We start from the raw sequence: 17,188 nt of genomic DNA on the forward strand, positions 1-17,188 counted from the left end.
TGAAACAAAGAGAACAATACAAAGAATCAATGTAACAGAGAGTTAGTTCTTAGAGAAAATCAACAAGATAGATAAACCCTTATCCAAACTAATGAAAATGCAGAGAGAGAATATCCAAATTAATAAAAACAGAAACAAAAAGGGGGCCATAACAACAGACTCTGAGGAAATCCAGAGAATCATTAGGTCATACTTCAAAAGCCTGTACTCCACAAAATTGGAAAATCTAAAAGAAACAGACAACTTTCTTGATAGGTACCACATACCAAAATTAAATCAAGACCACATAAGCAATTTAAATAACCCCTAAGGAAATAGAAACAGTCATTAAAAGTCTCCTAACAAAAAAAAAAAAAAAAAAAAAAAAGCCCAGGGCAGATGGTTTTAACACAGAATTCTATCAGAATTTCAAAGAATACCAATGATCCTCAAATTGTTCCTCACAATAGAAACAAAGATGCAACAAAGAGAATTACAGACCAATCTCCCTCATGAACATTGATGCAAAAATAATAAAACACTGGCAAACTGAATCCAAGAACACATCAAAACAAAATCATCCACAATGATCCAGTAGGTTTCATCCCAGAGATGCAGGGATGGTTTAACATAGGAAAATCTATCAGGGATGGCTCAAAATATGAAAATCTGTCAATGTAATCCACCATATAAACAAACTGAAAGAAAAAAATCTCATTGGATACTGAAAAAGCCTTTGACAAAATCTAAAACCACTTCATGGCAAAGGTTCTGGAGAGATCAGGGATACAAGGGACATTCTTAAACATAATAAAGGCAATATACAGCAAGCCAACAGCCAACATCAAACTAAATGGAGAGAAACTGAAAGTGATTCCTCTAAAATCGGGGACAAGACAAGGTTGTCCACTCTCTCCAAATCTATTCAATATAGTACTGGAAGTTCTAGCTAGAGCATTAAGGCAACAAAAAGGAGATCAAGGGGATACAAATTGGAAAGGAAGAAGTCAAACTTTTGCTTCTGATATATTTACTCAATGGAGTATTACTCAGTGATTAAAAAACAAACAAACAAAAACCAGAAAAACAATGACCTCATGAAATTTGCAAATGGATGGAACTAGGAAAAAATCATCGTGAGTGAGGTATCTCAGACCTAGAAAGACAAACATGGTATCTACTCACTCATGAGTGGATATTAGATGTAAAGGTAACAAGGAGGACCCTAAGAGGGATGCATGGATCTCCCTGGGAAGAGGAAACAGATGAGATCTCCCGTGTAAACTGGGGGTGGTGGGGGAAGGGGAGGGCGTGGGGGTAGAGGGGAGGGGGTGGAAGATGGGAACATGAGGGATCAGGATGGTCAAGTTGGAGGCAGGGCAGAGGGGAGAATAATGAAAGAGATGTCTTGATAGTCATTATGGGTTAGGGAGAAACCTGGTGACAGGGAAACTCTCAGGAACTCACAAGGATGGCCCCAGCTAGGACTCCTCCAATAGTTGAGAGGGTGCCTGAACTGGCCTTGCCCTGTAATGAGACTAATGACTACCCTAATTGCCAACCTAGAGCCTTTATCCAGTAACTGATGGAAACAGATGCAGAGATGCACAGCCAAGCACTGGGCGGAGCTCTGGGAGTTCAGTTGAAGAGCAAGGATGTCAAGGTCATGACAGGGAACTCACAGACTCTGGACACTCAGCTAAAGCTCCAGCATGGTACTGACCTAGGTCCTCTGCATCTGGATGACCATTGTGCAGCTTGGTCTTTTGTGGGGCCCCTGGCAGTGGGACCAGGACCTGTCCCTGATGTATGAGCTGGCTCTTTGGAAGCTATTTCCTATGGTGGGATGCCTCATCCAGCCTAGATGCAAAGGGGGAGGAGCTTGGTCCTGCCTCAATTTGATATGCCATGCTTTGTTGACCCCCTGAGAGGCTTTACCCCTTCTGAATGGAAACGGAGGAGGAGTGGATGGGGGTGGGTAGAAGGGAGGTGGGGTGAGGGAACAGGCAGAAGGGAGGGAGGGGAAACTGTGGTTGATATGTAAAATAAATTTTAAAAAATCACTGAGGACACCCGGCATTGGTGGCTCACACCTTTAATCCCAGCACTTGGGAGGCAGAGGCAGGCAGATCTCTGTGAGTTCTAGGCCAGCCTAGTCTCCAGAGCGAGTGACAGGAACGGCTCCAAAGCTACACAGAGAAACCCTGTCTCGAACCCCCCCCCAAAAAAAAAATCACTGAGGACTCTGGGATGCTTTACAAGGATTATTGATACACAATAATTTTAAAAGATTAAAAATATCAAATCTAATGCAATAGAAGAAAGAGGTCTGTCTCCACAAATGTATGTGGGGAAAAAAAACAATGACAAAAAGTCCCTTATTACATTTACAAGTACTAACAATAATAGTTATGTCTAGACCATATGTAATCGTCTCAGGATAACCCCAAAGTGTTATTTTTTTAATTGCTCAAAGTACTACTCATTGAATTTATCTTGAAGTCTCTCAATTTTAATACCTTTTTCATAAAAATACATACCATACATATAACTTAGCAGCAAGCATCCTCATGACTCCAGTTTCTTTATATGCTCTGTATTTTCTGCAGATTGGATGTCTCTCTTTTCTGTAAATTCAGGCTCTCCTTGCCCCATCGTTCACAGGGAAATTGCTGGTGGCAGCCTTCCTGTGGCATCAACGGCACTGACAGATGATCTTATCTGGAGGAAGGTTTCTGAGAAATTTTAAAAATAAAAACTTGCAAACCATATAGCCTACAATCATCAGGAAAGAAGAAAAAGTAGGTCATAAATATAGAATAACCTTTTTAAAAATTACTGCAAATTGTGCTTAGCCTAGTAGAAAATTTATTAACACTTGTTCACTTACAGGCTATGCATGGTTTTTCATAATCAAGAAAAATGTGAACAAATGTAAAGATCCAATTTTAAATCACAACCACATAAAAGTGACAATAGTACAGTCTGCAGAGCCAATGTTGTAGCCACTTCACACTGACCATCCTCGTAGGGACAGTTACTTCTCAGTTGCAGACGCCAGAAAAATAATCTTTCATGGTCCTCTGGAATTTTCTACCGGCTATAATCCACACCAAAAAAAATTGTTTTTGTTTTTTTTTGGATTGTTTATTATCAGTTTGGCTTCAGATTAGCAGCAGGCTATTAGCAGTTGCATTCTGGAGAAGCAAAAGGGTCAGTACCCCTAACTTTAGTATTGTTGAAGAGTCAATTATATTTCCTCAATTGCTCATGCATAATACACCAAAGTAGTTTTGTAATTGCTAATCTGTGCCACTGTGAGAAGACAACTCTGCAACTAGAGCTCAATAGACTCACGGTTCTTAGCAATGCTTTGGTCGTCAAAGGACTGTGGCCCCATAAGGTCAAATAGCCTAGTGATGCAGTAGCCATCTTATATTGCATACTCTCTGGTATCTGTACAATGATAGAATTGTCTAATGGTGAGTATTTCTAATGGCATCCAATGTTAAGTGATGTATTGCTGTACTTACAGACGTAACCCGAAAGTAGCAGTGGTAGGTTGGGGGTTGGGGAGAGTGATGTAGCAAGGGACTGAGAAAGACACCTGATGTCAACCTCTGATTTCCACATGCATGTGCACCAGAACATGTGTACACACATACATGTGAATATGTCTACATATGCATATGCCACCTATACATACCAAAGGAATTTCTAAAGTCTGGCAACAATAAGTGTCCTTGAGGCCTCGAAGCAACTGGAACCTCAAACTACTGCAGAGAGTGCAAACCAGAGCCCTTGCCTGTTCTCGGACCCAGACAGTTCATCTTCAGACATGTAACCAAGAGATGCTGACATCCACAAAGGAGGGTGCAAGAACATGGAAGCTGTATTCAGAAAGGTCCCAATCAGGAAACAGCTCTGATCACTATGAATGGGTGCACTATGACGACACACTCTTATGGCTGAATACATTCCAGCAGTACAAGCAAAGGCACCAATGCTCCCTCACAATGTGGGTGAACCACACAGCAGACCTTCATGCATGACAGGTGAATTGATAGGGTGCTGACTGAGGAGGGGCTCAGAGAGCACCACTGGCGTGCTGGGCATGGTTTTGGTTGATTCGGGTAGAGTTTATATATGTAGAGAGTCTACATGATACAAAAACTCATCAACCTATACATAAGGTTTACACTCATCTTTTATGATTTGGATATGAATGTCACCTCAAAAGGCTCATGTGTTGAAGGCTTAGCCCCCAGCTGGTGGCACTACTGAGAGGTGATTGGGTTATGAGAATGGTAGCTTAATCAATTGGTGGATCCATTGATGAGTTGCTAGCTGAAGGAAGCAGAACCTAGTCGGAGGAAGAAGGCCTCAGGGAATGCCTTTCGAAGGGTGTCTTGTCCCCAGCCCCATCTCTCTCTCTTTCCTCCTGTGCTATGTATGAGTTCAGCAGCCTCCTCTGTCACTGTCACCACCTCTTCATAGGCTCTCAGCAGTGGGACAAAGCTGAGCAGGACCATAACCCTGAGACTGTGCCAAAGCAAACCTTTGCTCCCTTTAAATGGCTTCCTCAGGGGGTTTGATCACAGTGACAAATGGCTGATTAATATACATCTCGCAGGAATGTTTCTTCTCTGAAAGGTAACACCAAAGGAGGAGGAATATGAAAATTCATAAAAATTTAAGTGCTATGAAGACATTTGAAGTGATATGATGAATGGATGCCAGCTGCCTGACCAAGCTGAGACCTGAAGGAAATGAACCATGCACCTGGTAAGTGTAGGCACTACTTTCTGGACAAGGAGAGCGAGTGCAAAGGCCCTGGGGCAGGATCCAGTCTAGGAGGAGCGCAGTCAGGGCCAGCACAGAGAGGGAGCAGGTATGTGGAAGGAAGCCTGACTAGGAGAAGCCCTTGATTTGGCTTTTTGTTTGGAAAACTATAAAGTAGAAGAAGCAGCAGGGCCTCTGGGGCTTGGAAATGGGGATGGAGGGGGAGACTTTGGGGACTTCCACGGTGAACACACCAGGTGGGCTGGTTGTCCATCTGTGGATGCGGGCAGAGGCCGTGGAAGCCAGTGTGCTTGGTCACCAGTGGAGGTTCAGCAGCAGCCTGACAGAGCTCTTGGGAATGCAGCAAGCTGGACAAGGTTAAAGGTGAAACTGAGTCTCAGGATTAGAAGAGAGTGCCTGCAAGAATGAGGGAGCAAGAGAGGACATGCAGTCAAAGACTTTTCTGGAAAGGGTCTAGGGCAGTCAGGGGCTTTGGTGGAAAGTGCATTAAAGGTGCTGTGTTAGCCTGCACTACAGCAAGGAACTTTAACTCGTCCTCCCCACCCAGCTGAGAACTCAAGTGGGAAGCTCTGAGCTGAGTCTTCCATGCACACTGCTGGGCCACTCAAGAGTCCTGGGCACAGTGGCCCCAAGGCATTTGCCATGCTCAAGGTCCCTGGGTGAGGCTTCTGTTTCTTGGGAAACCTGGAAAGTTCTCACTTCCAGTGACCCAGGAATACATGCGAATGCTGTGTAGTGGGGGGGGGGGCAGAAAACAGAGAGGGCAGAGACAGAGAGAGGAAAGGAAAACGAAATAGAGAGGTAGAAAGAAATAAAAAGCAATTTTCCCCATTCCTCTCCAGGGTGGGGCTGTTTGGTAGTTCAGGACAGCAGGTCTCTCTCTCTCTCTCTCTCTCTCTCTCTCTCTCTCTCTCTCTCTCTCTTTCTCTCCCTCTGCCTCTCCCTCTCTCTCTATTCTCCCTCCCTCTCTCTTTCCCTTTCTCTCCTCTCTCTCTCTGTCTGTGTGTGCATGTGTGTGTGTGTGCGCGCGCGTGCCTGTGTGTGGGGCGGGCACGGTGTCCCAGGAGGACAGAGTTTGCATTGATGAAAACCCTCCCCAGCTCTTTGAAGCCTCTTTCCCGCTGCCTGAGCCCAGCCGCTTAGTCCTCTGTGTCCCACACACTGCTCACTCACTGCCAGGATGGCATCTTGTCTGGCCCTGCACATGGCGCTGCTGCTCATCTCTGGGGTCCTAGCCCCTGCGGTGCTCACAGGTAAGGGACACAGACCTTTGGATCTACTGCTACCAACTTTTCAGAGCCAACAATTACCAATGGGACCAGATTCTCCAGTATCTGCAGGGCACAAGCCCCTCACAAGAGGCGGGATGCCCAGATGTGGTGATTTTGAGGGGCAGAGAGGGGTTCCCACAGTGCTGGCTGGTAGAATCTGGATAAGATGATGTGTCAGGGAACTGTTAGCAGCAGGGATGGGTGGCCATTGGCATAGGAGGGCAACCAGGGTATCGGAGCCAAGGACATTTGGTTGTCTGGAGTTCTGGGGGGTATTTTGTCACAAGAACATCTAGAGGCTTCTGGATCTGGGAAGCAGGAGGGCTCATCAGACAAAGGGCAAAGGGCTAAGAGGCCAGAGCCCAGCTGCTAGTCAGAAAATCCAGCGACTTGAAATTCCTTTAAATTCTGCAAGCACTTCCCTGAGAGCTTACGACCTAGGTGCTGCTCCCATAGAGGTAAATAGTTCTGAGTCCTTTTGCAGAATGTCAAGGACACTGCACTGACACCTAGATGGCTGTATTGGGGTCTGATGAGAGGGCCAGCATGGCAGGGCTTTTCCAGGTCAGCTTCAGAGCAGGGACATAGGCACAAATACGTGGGAATAAACCTTCGGCAGCTGTTCAGTAGTTGGCAGAAGGGCAGCCTACCTCTTGGGTCCCCGATGGTCTTAAAACACTGCAGTCTGAACTTTAGGGGTTTCTGCGGACCTCTGAAGCAGAGAAGTCACCTCTGTCGTGACAGCAGGGCCTGGAAACTCCCAGCCTCACTCTAGGAGACACAGGTGATGGTGGTCATGGGCCTTTCTGCTCCCCCAGTCACCCTAGAAAGTAACTTAAGGCCGGGCTCTGGCCTGCCTACCTCCTACCTCTTTCCTCATCTGCACAGGGTGGGTGACACTCACTACCCTCCTCCCTCACCAGGTCTAACAGGCCAGGCTCTCAGGGTGGCAAGTGCTTAGTCAACCCTCAATCTGTCTTCAGGGTTTGGGCAGAGTTTGAAGTCCTTCAGCTAAGCCCAAAGGGGCCTTTGGGAGAACCATTTCTTCGCACAGGTTGGGACATACCCAGTTTTTGGGGGTGGGAGCAGTGCCTGGCAATTTAGCCAGAGGTACCCCTAATGTTGGGAGATATGACTTACAGTGCTGGGAGATATTTTCCATCACCTGGGACCCGGGGCTGGGACCTGGGACCCGCAGCTTCCTGCCACAGTGAAGCAGTTGCTTGGCAAAGCCCTGCAGCCCAGGTTCCTGCTGCCTCTTCCAGCTCAAGCTTCTAGCCAGAGCCCCAGTCGTGCTGTGTATACACAACTTTGGTGGGTGGGCTTTCTGCTTCCACAGAAGCTTTGGGAATAGCCAGGACCTCAACTGACCTCACTTACCTCTTCCTTCCATGGGTGCCCCCCCCAAAAAAAAACCCAGCAGGCTCACAGCAGGTGTGAGCACGCCAATTGAGTCTTGGGGTTCTGATTGTCCTGGGAGCAGGGAGACAGGAGGTTCTCAGAACCAGCCCTAGACCCCAGGTCTGAGCAGGTGTGTACAAGGTCCACAGCCCCCATCTCTCTCTCCTGGGCTGTAGTCCTGTAGCAGGAAAGAGGAGATGGAGTAGTCCTGGGGTTGGGGACAGGCCAGCCTGCCACCCTCCCTGACTCAGCTGGTGGCCATAGCCACCGAGGTAGAGGAGCAGGCCAGGTTGAGTGGGCAGGGGGCCAGGATGGGGATGAAAAGGCTCTTCATGGCTGCACAAAGGCCGACTGTGAGCATGGGCGCCTGGCCTCAGGGCCTGTGGTCAGACTAACCGTTGAACAAACTTATTTACCAAAAGGCAGAGCAGCTTGGGGTGGTGGGGCCAGGGGACAGCCTGAGGTGTTCAAGCTTGTGGCACTGACACCATGTCTCCTCGGTCAGAACAGAAAGTTCTGTGACATTGCTCACACTAATATGGGGGTCTTCTTGTGGCCAAGGTGGTCTGAGCCTTCTCAGGAGTCCCCTGCCATGTCTCCCTTTCTTATCCTCAAATGCTGTCACTCAGCCTGCTCCCTCCACACCCTGCTCCTGGGGCCCTGGACTGGCCCTCCTTCTTCTCATCCTCACCACTCTCCCGCTGGCACACTGACCCATAGTTCCTAGCTTCCTGGAGGACTAAGAGGGGTCTGGCTTGAGTGGTAGGAAAACAAGATAAGGCCTGGGCTGTGGCCTGCAGAAGCCCCTCCTTCTTTGGTGGGTTGCGGCAGGCTCAGTCTCTGTCCAGAAAACAGGCACCGCTTAGGGGAGCTAGGCCTGATACTCAGAATCCTTGGGCGGCTTTCCTGGCATTGGAAGTGAGCTTTGGCCAGGAGAGATGGGATAGGAAGAGGCCTGCCTGCCTGCCTGACCATTTGGGGTGTGTCCTGAAGAGCCTCAGGGCAGACTGGCAATCTACAAAGCCCAGACCTCAGGGCTTGCTATATGGCAGGTATGTTCAGGGCTTTCTGTCCAGCCCTGGTAGTCTGAGGTCAGACTGTTTGAGGCTAAGGCCTTTCATGAGGACTCTCAGGCTGTAAACACTACTTTCTCTGACCAGGTCACTTTGCCTCTTTACAGAGGGCTCTTCATGGTTAGTGGGAGGCCTGCTGAGGTGGGCGACAACAGTCTTTGGAGGCCTCTTACCAGTCTTTTCTGAAAAGGGGTCCTAGTCTTGGGATGCCCCATTACACAGGACAGTAGTCCCTGCCTACAAGCTGAGTCTACAAGTTCGGTCCAGGGTTATGAGAGGATTCACAGTGGAACCTAGGGAGCAGGAGTCTGCCAAAATCTTAGAGTGAAGATTCCAATTTTACAAAGAAAAAAGTTGTAAAATTATCTACCAAACCCCAGCAAAGCCTTTACTTAGTTACCAGTTCCCAACATTTGTTACCAACGTTTGCCAAACTACTCTTTACCTAGTTATAAGTTACCAACATTTGCCACACTGTTCCTTGACCCCAAATGCAGGAGCAGTCCAAAGTTGCTGACATCATTTATCCTGAGTTGTTCAGTTAAGAACAAAGACACTCTTTTTCCTAACCAGAATGTGGCATCAAACTGGGACAGGGACCCTAGCACGGTTCTTACCAGCCTTACCCAGAGTCTCTGACAGGACATCTGACCCCTCCCCTGTCCTGGTCACAGATTCTTCTCCTTCCCAGACCTTGGCAGTTTTGAATGACTTGGTTATTTTGAGGCTGACTGGAGTCCCTTTGGCTGTGGGTTCTGTTTGCCCTAGGTGGACACCATGGGCAGAAACACACAAGTCCCTTGGCTCTATCCTGAGCAGTCACTGTGCTGAGCCTACCCACACATACACACACGGGGGGGGGGCACCCAGACATGGAGCCCCTGGCTCAGAGGAGTCCCAGGGACTTGCAGGTTATGGCCGGTTGTGACTGGGCTGGTAAGAGAGGTGCAGTTTTAATGGAGGTCTGTCAGAAGACAGCCATCATCAGCCGCCCAGGGCTGTGAACCATCCCATCATGGCTCTCTCCACTTAACCTAACTAAGCGTTTGACTTTCTCGTCTCCAATTAGGGATAAAATGGTCCCTATGCCACAAGCAGCTAGAGTTAATGAGATGGTGAGATGATATCCACTGGGCCTATGTGAAGGACCTGGTTGGGGTGTTCCTGGATCACTTGCCTTCCCAGTTGAGGTCAGGGCATGAGCAGGGACCAGCTGGGATGCCAGGGGAACAGGCTGAAGGAAAATCTTAGAGCCTATGACCAGCCTGGTCTTGAACTTCTGTCTTGGGGAGGAGGTTGGTTCAAAGATGTGTGGTGCTCTGGGCCTCACAGCAGTGTGTGTTCAGGGGAGGTAGGAGAGCAGGTAGAAACGTCACACCACTCTCATACATCTTGGCTTCCTGTCTCCTTCCTTCCCTCTGGGATCCCTTGGGTACCCCCAAACCTGCTGACTCCCAGCCCCAGAGGTAGAGGACTCTTGGTGAAAAGGCCACTCAGGGACCCATGTGCAGACTGAGACTGATGGAGTGTGAGACCCTCCCTTCCCTTTGCCGGTCGCCTTTCCTTCATCATCCCCCCCTCTCCCAGGCAGCAATGTACTTGTCTTGGGTTGGAGGAGGGGCTGTTAGATGCCCAAGGTTGGTCTCCTGATCTGAGGCTGTGGCTTGGGTGGGCCAGGATCGAGTAGCGGTGGCACTTTCAAAGGTTCTTGACTCTCAGCTTTTGCCCTGGGGGGAAGATGGAGCTGTGTCTGCCCTGAGGGACAGAGGAATCCCCATTTTCCCAATTGCCCCTGCCTCTCTGCCCATTCCGATCCGTCCTTCTGTAACCTGAATCCTCAGTGGGTGTTCCGGGCCACAAGTGGGATGGTCTCCCAAACATAGGAGTGGATTTCCCAGCCAGGTGCCTCACCCTGTGGAATTTGGGGGCCGATGCAGCCGGGCATCGCTCGACTGATGTGGTGGGGAAGGTCCGCATCCCTGCCTGCAGACCACCTGAGCCCCACTGCCTGACCTTGGTTTTGCAGCAGAGGGTCCCCAGGAGCCCAATCCCACACTGTGGAACGAGCCCATTGAATTGTCGTCGGGTGACGGTGCCTTGGAGAGTACCAGCCACAGCCAGGAAGTTGCTGCCTCAGGCCCTCCATTCCCCACCTCTTCGCCGAGACCAGAGGACAACACCCCTCCTGCAGGCGTGGACCAGGACGCAGGTAGGGCTGGGCGGGGCAGGGAGGGGGGAGGGAGGAAGAAAAGCATGAAGGGCCAAGCTTGGGCTGGACCTCGGGGGTGACAAGGTCCTCTGTCCTCCACAGGATCGCTTGGGCCCGGCGCCATTGCGGCCATCGTGATTGCCGCCCTGCTGGCCACCTGCGTGGTGCTGGCACTCGTGGTCGTCGCGCTGAGAAAGTTTTCTGCTTCTTGAAGCCAATAAAGGAGCCTCGCCGACCCGCCCGTGGCGACTCTGCAGCCTGTGTTCCCTTTTGTCCCCTCTGTGTCCCCGCGTGTGCGAGCCCGCGTGCCGGTGTAGCTTCATGTGAACAGGGACGGGGGTGTGTTGCTGGGCCGTGCCGCGTGCCTGGAGCCGTGGGTGGAAAGCTCCAGGCGGGGAACATGTGCACGCGTGGCCTCGTGCGTGTGTTGTGCCGGAAGTGCACGCAGGGCGCAGGGAGCTCAGGCGTCTGTCTATTCTCTAAGGACCCCGCCCCGCCCCGCCCCGCCCCCGCCCGCCCCGCCCTGCCCCGCCCCGGGCAGTGGGACTTAGGGCCACCGAACTCCTGGCCCCTTATGCTTCCCTCCTGAAGGGAGGGTCTGGGGGAGGTAGAGCAGGAGAGCTTGAGCCAGGTTCATCTTACTCCTTGAGACTAACTGGGAAATGGTGGAGGACTGACGGGGTGGGGTAACAGAGGCTTTCGACTTTGACGATGCAGGGAGGACCACAGCCTAATTCAGAACCTCAGTCCTGTGTCTTCACCCCTTCCTCCCAGGCTCAGAACTTCCCTATCTCCAAGCACACACACTCCTGGGCCTGGGTTTTGTGTCTATGTTCTCTCTGGGGCTGCTCTTCCTTTTCCAGATGACCCAGAAGCTGGGGAGCCCTCTGGGATAGAACTGGGAGGGGGTGGAGATGAGACCACCAGGTAGGCCAGCGTAGGAGCTGTGGCCCTCTGTTTGCAGTGTGGCTAGGGGTCATCTCCGTCCAGGAATGCTCAGGGTCTGAGGTCTCAAGATCACCAACAACTTTGCTGTAGTCTGTGAGATGATTCACAAAGCCCAGTGGCTCTGGGTCAGGCACGGTGAGACATGCCTGCAATGCCTACTTAGGAGGCTGAGGTGGGACTTGGACTTTAAGGCCAATCTGGGCTATACTGGGAGACCAAACAAACAGAAGGCCCGTTTTGGTGTAGACCATCTTCTGGCAGATGCACAGTGCCCTGGACACTTCCCTAGGACAGAAATGGGGTGGACACTCTGGGGTAGAAACAGGAGTGAGTATGGGTGGCTGGGCAGGAACAACAGTTCTAGGGGAACCAGATACTTCTGGGGCACAATGGAACATCCGAGGCCAAAGTCAGGAGCAGGTAGGGAGTCTGGGTCCCAGGCTTGGGGTCAGATCCCCTAAAGGGTCACTGCTTACTGATACCCAAGAGTCTCTGTGGCTTTGGAAATATGTACGTATGCAGCAGCAGCAGGAGGGGCCCCCATTCTTGCAGAGAGTCTTTTCTTGAGTCCATCCACAAGCAGAGGCCCAAATCATTCCCGTTCTGAGACCTGATGTTTGTGTCTTCAGGCTGCTCCTCTGGGAGAGGTTTCTCCTGCCGGCCTGGAAGGCTGTTCCTCCCTCCCAACCCAGAGCCAAATGCCTCATTGCTCAGGGCGATAGAGAATAGGCCTCCGTCCCTTATTCTATACAGGATGCTTCTTTTAATGCAGCCAAAAATGATATTTGCTTTTCTCAAAACCATGACCATAAAGGATGCAGTGATCAATTCATTCTGCAAAACACCTGGGCTCCTTCAGGGGCCGGGAGACACAAGTGACATCTAGCCCTTCAAGGAGCCAGAGGCATGAACCCTCAGCCATGCTCTGGGAGGCCTGCTGAGGGCAGGGCTTGGCCGTGCAAGAGAGGCTGGCAGAGGCGGAGGGAGGGGCGGGCAGCATCAGCACTGCTCACCAAGCTCCCTCAGGCAGGGGTGGCCCATTGGTGTGCCTGGTAGACTCTTAACAGCTTCCTAAGGAGGGAAGGACACGTGCAGTTCAGGGGACCTGACAGTAGTCACCTCCTGTCTGCCTCGGGCCAGGAACCCCTGTGTGGGCCTCTTCCAGTCACTGGAAGGTCTCTGGAGCATGCCTACCCTCTTCTAGCTCTGAGGGGCTGGAAAGGAGGTGGTGTAATACTGCTTAAAATACTTAGCCTTTCACCAGTGTATAAGCAAGTGAGTGACCAGGACACTAGTGCCCCCACTGTGTAGGCAGGGGCAGTGCAGGCCCAAGACACTCCTGATGCCAAGGAAGGCACTGGCCTTTCCTCCCTAAGACCCTCTGTGTCTGTCGGGGTTCTCTGTTGGGCCTGCTCCCCCGCCTCCTGTCCACACCCCTCCTTCAGGCTGGTGCCTGAGCTGGAGTTCATTGCCTATTCCGGCTGCCCAACTTCCTGCGGTCCTTATTCTGGCTTCGCTGAGGGTCCTCCATCTTATGGACCCGGAAACATTCCTTGAGGTTCTGGGAGCGGATCTTGGGGTTCAGGATCTCCTCTGTCATGGAACTGGGAAACCAGCCTCTCTCCTGGTCATGTAGGCGCTCTCCGAAGATCCACCCTGCAAAGGAGTCAGTAGGGTCAGGGTGAGGCAAGGCTGGGGCTTCCTTAGCTAGGGCTTCCCTTTGTGTGGGAAGCAAGGCTTGAGCCACACTCAGGAGTTCAGCATTTCCCAAAGAGCAGTGGCTTGGCAATCCATCTAAGCTTGGGTTGCTCCTACAGTTTGCTAAAGCGCATGGAGTGTGAAGACCCAGGCTTTAGGGTCTCCCCCAAGTGGGAGCCTATTTCTGAATGTTCTGAGGCTGTCTCATACCAGGACAGAAGATTTGAAATAGCCAACCCTAAATGAGGTATCCAGGGGACCAGTATAGGAGACAGCTGACCACTTAATTACCAAACCCGGACAGTGAGCTCGCCCTCTCATGGGGCATATCCTTTCAGAATCTCACCCAGAGGGCCAAGTGGTTGCTTGGGTGGGTAGCATTATGAACTGGGACTACCCTGAGTCCCCAAGTGCCCTGACCTTTTTCTCTGCTGTCTCACCTCTCCTAGAAGTCTTTGCCATGCTTGTTGCTAAACAGCCTGACCCTACCCAGGTCAGGCTGTTTAGCCCTTTCCCCAGGTTATGCTGGGGAAAGGGCGGGGGGAGGGGTCCCTGGGACCCCCAGGGGGATGCTGTGGAGATCACTTGGTTTTCTAAATATGACGTGGAACAAAGGAGGGGACAGGAAGGGGCCTTTGTTCTCCTCGGGTATTTTGATTGTCTCTGTTGCAATGACATCGGGTTCTCACACTGTGCCTAGGCCACTCACAAAATTTCAGGGATTCTTCTGCCTCTGCCTCTTGAATGGTGGAATGACAGGTGTGTGCCATGATACCCAGCTACTCCTAGGATCTTCACCAGGAACAGTTAATACACAAAAGTGGGGATTGCCACACTGGCTATGTTGGGATTAAATTGGGCAAGGGCTACAGAAAAAAAAAATCCTTTTGGAGCTAATTCTACCTTCCACCCACAGGATGGGCAGGAACAGGGCTTTTTGGCCTGGTAGTCACAGTCATACCCTATTTGCCATCAGAAACTCTGAACAAACAAGTTGAGGTCAGGGTCAAGCTTCCACTTAGGGGAGGGCTGAGGTATAGGCGAGTCTGGGGAGGAGACAGAGAACCACATACTAGGCCTGCTGGAAGGGGAAGGAGCCTCACAGTTCACAGAGTAGAATGAAGACCCAGAAGTCTGAGGAAAGACCAAGGGATGCTGGGCCCAGTGCTAGGCAGGATGCCCTGGGTAGTACCAGTGCCAGCAAGGATGCTGGGTTCTGCCTGCCCACCTGCTAACTGTGACTTCTAGTCCTACACCCAGACTATTAGTCTTCCTCTCCTTTGAGGGGCGTGGTTAGCAAGATGTAGAGTCCCCTGGGAGCCTCACCATCCTCCGTCTTCTCCAGGACGTTCAGGGTGTCTGCTAGTTCCAGCGTCAGCTCATCAGGCTGCTGGGCCACATACGGGTGCACACACTGGACCTGGGGACAGTCTGCAGGATGGGAGAGTGGTATGGCGTGTCCCCATCACAGGTTCTACCCTGCCCCACATCCAGACAAGCAGGGACAACAGGCAGTGGTGCCAGAAACAATGCTGCCAGCAGCAGGTGGCTGAGTCCTGTCTAAAACAGGACCTGGGACAGCACATGAGGGAGAAAGGTCCTATCGGAGGAGGAGGTGCTCACATTATTAGACTACCAGGAATCTGGGGAAAGGATCTGATAGCTAAAATGCAGATCTCAACCTAGAAGGCAGGAAGAACCTCTTGTTCTCAGGTGTGACCCAGTAAGCAGCTTGGGACAAGGACAAGCCAGCAGGCTGGGACACTTCTTCACAAGGTAGCCAGGCTCATACTCCGTTGGGTCTTGTATGAGTTTTTAGACAACTGGAAAATCTAAAAGAACACTGGAGTTTGGGTCCAATATTCTGCCACCTGGCTCTTAAGACTTGGGACTTGCATTTCTCCCTTAACCATGCAATTGGAGAGATGCTTAGGCAGCCAGTGTACACAGGCACTGAGCTTCTGCTTGGTACCAGGACGGGCTTCTGTGGGGCAGAAGTGCAGTCCTACAGGCAGTAGGAACCCTGAAGCTGAGGCCCAGTGAGTCTTAGTCAAAGAAGACGGAGAGCCTCCTTTTCTAAGTCAGGGACTCACCCAGCAGCCGGGACGTGAAGGACACGAACTTGGTCCTCCTGTTGGGGGCCAGCGAAGTCATCCAACGCTTCATCTCACTCCTGCATGGGAAGGGACAGAGTGCCACAACTTCAGAACCAACAAACTCCACCCTGTGGGGTGCACTTGGGCCCCCAGGCCAGCTACATTCTGAGCCTGGCTCCAGGACAGCTCAGTTAGCTGCACAGTGAGCTCTTGCACATTCTTCCCAGGCTAGCGGTTTGAAGCCGTCTGATGGTGTGAAGAGCCATCTATGAGTTTCTGAAAGCTAGCTCTCAAAAGGTGTGTTATAGTGAAGTATCTCTGCGGCAAAGCTGGAGATGTTGTCACCACCTCCTGTTAATCCTGTGAACTAGAGCCTGGGGCCTCAGCAGGGCAGGGGACAATTCCTGGTGGGGTGAGGCAAGCAGAGCACAGAGGAGGGAGGGGAGATGACCTGGGCAGGGCAGGAGAAAGGCAGGGCTCCATGGTCTACCAAGCAATTCCTACTGTCTAACGTATCCCCCAAGTGTGGGCTGTGAAGTAGCTGCCCTGATTGCTCAGGCATGGGAGAGTGGAGGACTGGAGGCCACACAGAGAGTGAACAAAGGGGGAAGAGGAGGACAGTGTCTCACTGGCATATCAGCTGCAGGCACCCCATTTTACAAGATGGACTTGCTCTGCTGTGCATGCATGAACCCAGACCATCCCCTGCCATCCACAGCTCAACACGAAGAGGCTGCAAACGCCCTCTATACAGGCTCCCCATGGGAAAGACGGGTGCTGAGTGGAAGCCAACCTCCTACAGATGTATGTTGAGGCCTGTTTTATCTAGGAAAGACTGACCTTTGAGTGGCATTGGGTGTGGCTCATGGCACTGGATACTCACTGGGAGGATGCCTTCAACATGTAGGTGGCCTCCCGGTCATCTGCATTTTCCAGCAGTCGAAGGATGAACACATTAGCCAATGTTTGGCCCTGGTCTTCCAGCTCCTCCACTCGCAGCAGTCCCCTTGGCGCTGAGTCAAATACCTGGTACTTGTCTCTGGGGAACAAGGGAGCCAGGGTGGACCAGTTGGTCTCAGGGTAACCTCTGGTTGGCTGGAAGGCCAACATATAGCCCTAGCCACTCTTTGCCCTGTCAAGCTACCACCTCCGCGACCCCCCCCCCCTGAGAATCCCAGCATGCTGGTATCCTGCTTCTTAGAAGAGTTTCCATCCTGGGACATGGTAGGGCAGTGGGCACTTTATTGAGCTCAATGTTAGACACCGTGCAGACTTTCCACATTTGCAGGAGGGAAACTGAGGTTTCAGAGAGGCTCCATCATGGCCCAAAGCTCTGCAAGAGCAGAGCAGACCTTTGAAAACCTGACCCTAATGACTGCTCCACTGCTGCCCCACTACCCTGCACCATGGCCAAGCCAAGGCTGGGTCCTCTCCAGTGCCCGTCGGTGCCAGGCTCACCCAGGGATCTGCCGGCAGATCACCAGCAGGTCATTGAAGAGGAAAAGGTAAATTTCTCTGAAGAGCTTCTTGGTCCGCAGGGTGCGGGAGGTCTTGGGGCCCGACATCTGCTGCAGCTCGCCCTGCTTCAGCAGCCACCGGGAGTGTGAGATGATGGGCACTGACTGGAGGGGGGGAAGGGGGCGTCAGGTGGCATCACCCTTGCACCCTCCTAAGGGTCCTACAAACACCACAGCTGGGGTAAAGCTGTGA

General features: G+C 51.4%; 2 protein-coding genes across 3 annotated transcripts in view; one reads left to right on the plus strand and one right to left on the minus strand.

Annotated features, from left to right (window-relative positions):
• Nucleotides 1-5,953: 5,953 nt before the first annotated feature.
• Snorc (secondary ossification center associated regulator of chondrocyte maturation) lies at nucleotides 5,954-10,948 on the plus strand. Its single transcript, XM_027396084.2, has 3 exons — nucleotides 5,954-6,035; nucleotides 10,554-10,736; nucleotides 10,839-10,948. The coding sequence occupies exons 1-3, from the start codon at nucleotides 5,963-5,965 to the stop codon at nucleotides 10,946-10,948; spliced, it is 366 nt and encodes a 121-aa protein (XP_027251885.1). The 5' UTR covers nucleotides 5,954-5,962.
• A 1,476-nt stretch (nucleotides 10,949-12,424) lies between these two features.
• The window catches only part of Ngef (neuronal guanine nucleotide exchange factor), a 36,864-nt gene continuing 32,100 nt past the window's right edge, over nucleotides 12,425-17,188 (minus strand). For both annotated transcript variants that reach the window (XM_027397477.2, XM_035441103.1), the window contains exons 9-13: nucleotides 16,937-17,100; nucleotides 16,362-16,517; nucleotides 15,476-15,555; nucleotides 14,709-14,813; nucleotides 12,425-13,340 (exon numbers count right to left, since the gene is read on the minus strand). In XM_027397477.2, the coding sequence (XP_027253278.1) occupies nucleotides 13,150-13,340; nucleotides 14,709-14,813; nucleotides 15,476-15,555; nucleotides 16,362-16,517; nucleotides 16,937-17,100 (696 nt within the window). In that variant the 3' untranslated portion in view covers nucleotides 12,425-13,149. The remainder of the gene's footprint in view (nucleotides 13,341-14,708; nucleotides 14,814-15,475; nucleotides 15,556-16,361; nucleotides 16,518-16,936; nucleotides 17,101-17,188) is intronic.

The sequence above is a fragment of the Cricetulus griseus genome, chromosome 2, assembly GCF_003668045.3.
Source record: "Cricetulus griseus strain 17A/GY chromosome 2, alternate assembly CriGri-PICRH-1.0, whole genome shotgun sequence".
NCBI classification, from domain to species: Eukaryota; Metazoa; Chordata; class Mammalia; order Rodentia; family Cricetidae; genus Cricetulus; species Cricetulus griseus.

Coding starts and splice junctions, on each gene's coding strand:
- Snorc (XM_027396084.2), top strand. CDS start 5,963: ATGGCATCTTGTCTGGCCCTGCACATGGCGCTGCTGCTCATCTCTGGG. Junction 6,036..10,553: donor AGCCCCTGCGGTGCTCACAG/GTAAGGGACACA, acceptor TTGGTTTTGCAG/CAGAGGGTCCCCAGGAGCCC. Junction 10,737..10,838: donor AGGCGTGGACCAGGACGCAG/GTAGGGCTGGGC, acceptor TGTCCTCCACAG/GATCGCTTGGGCCCGGCGCC.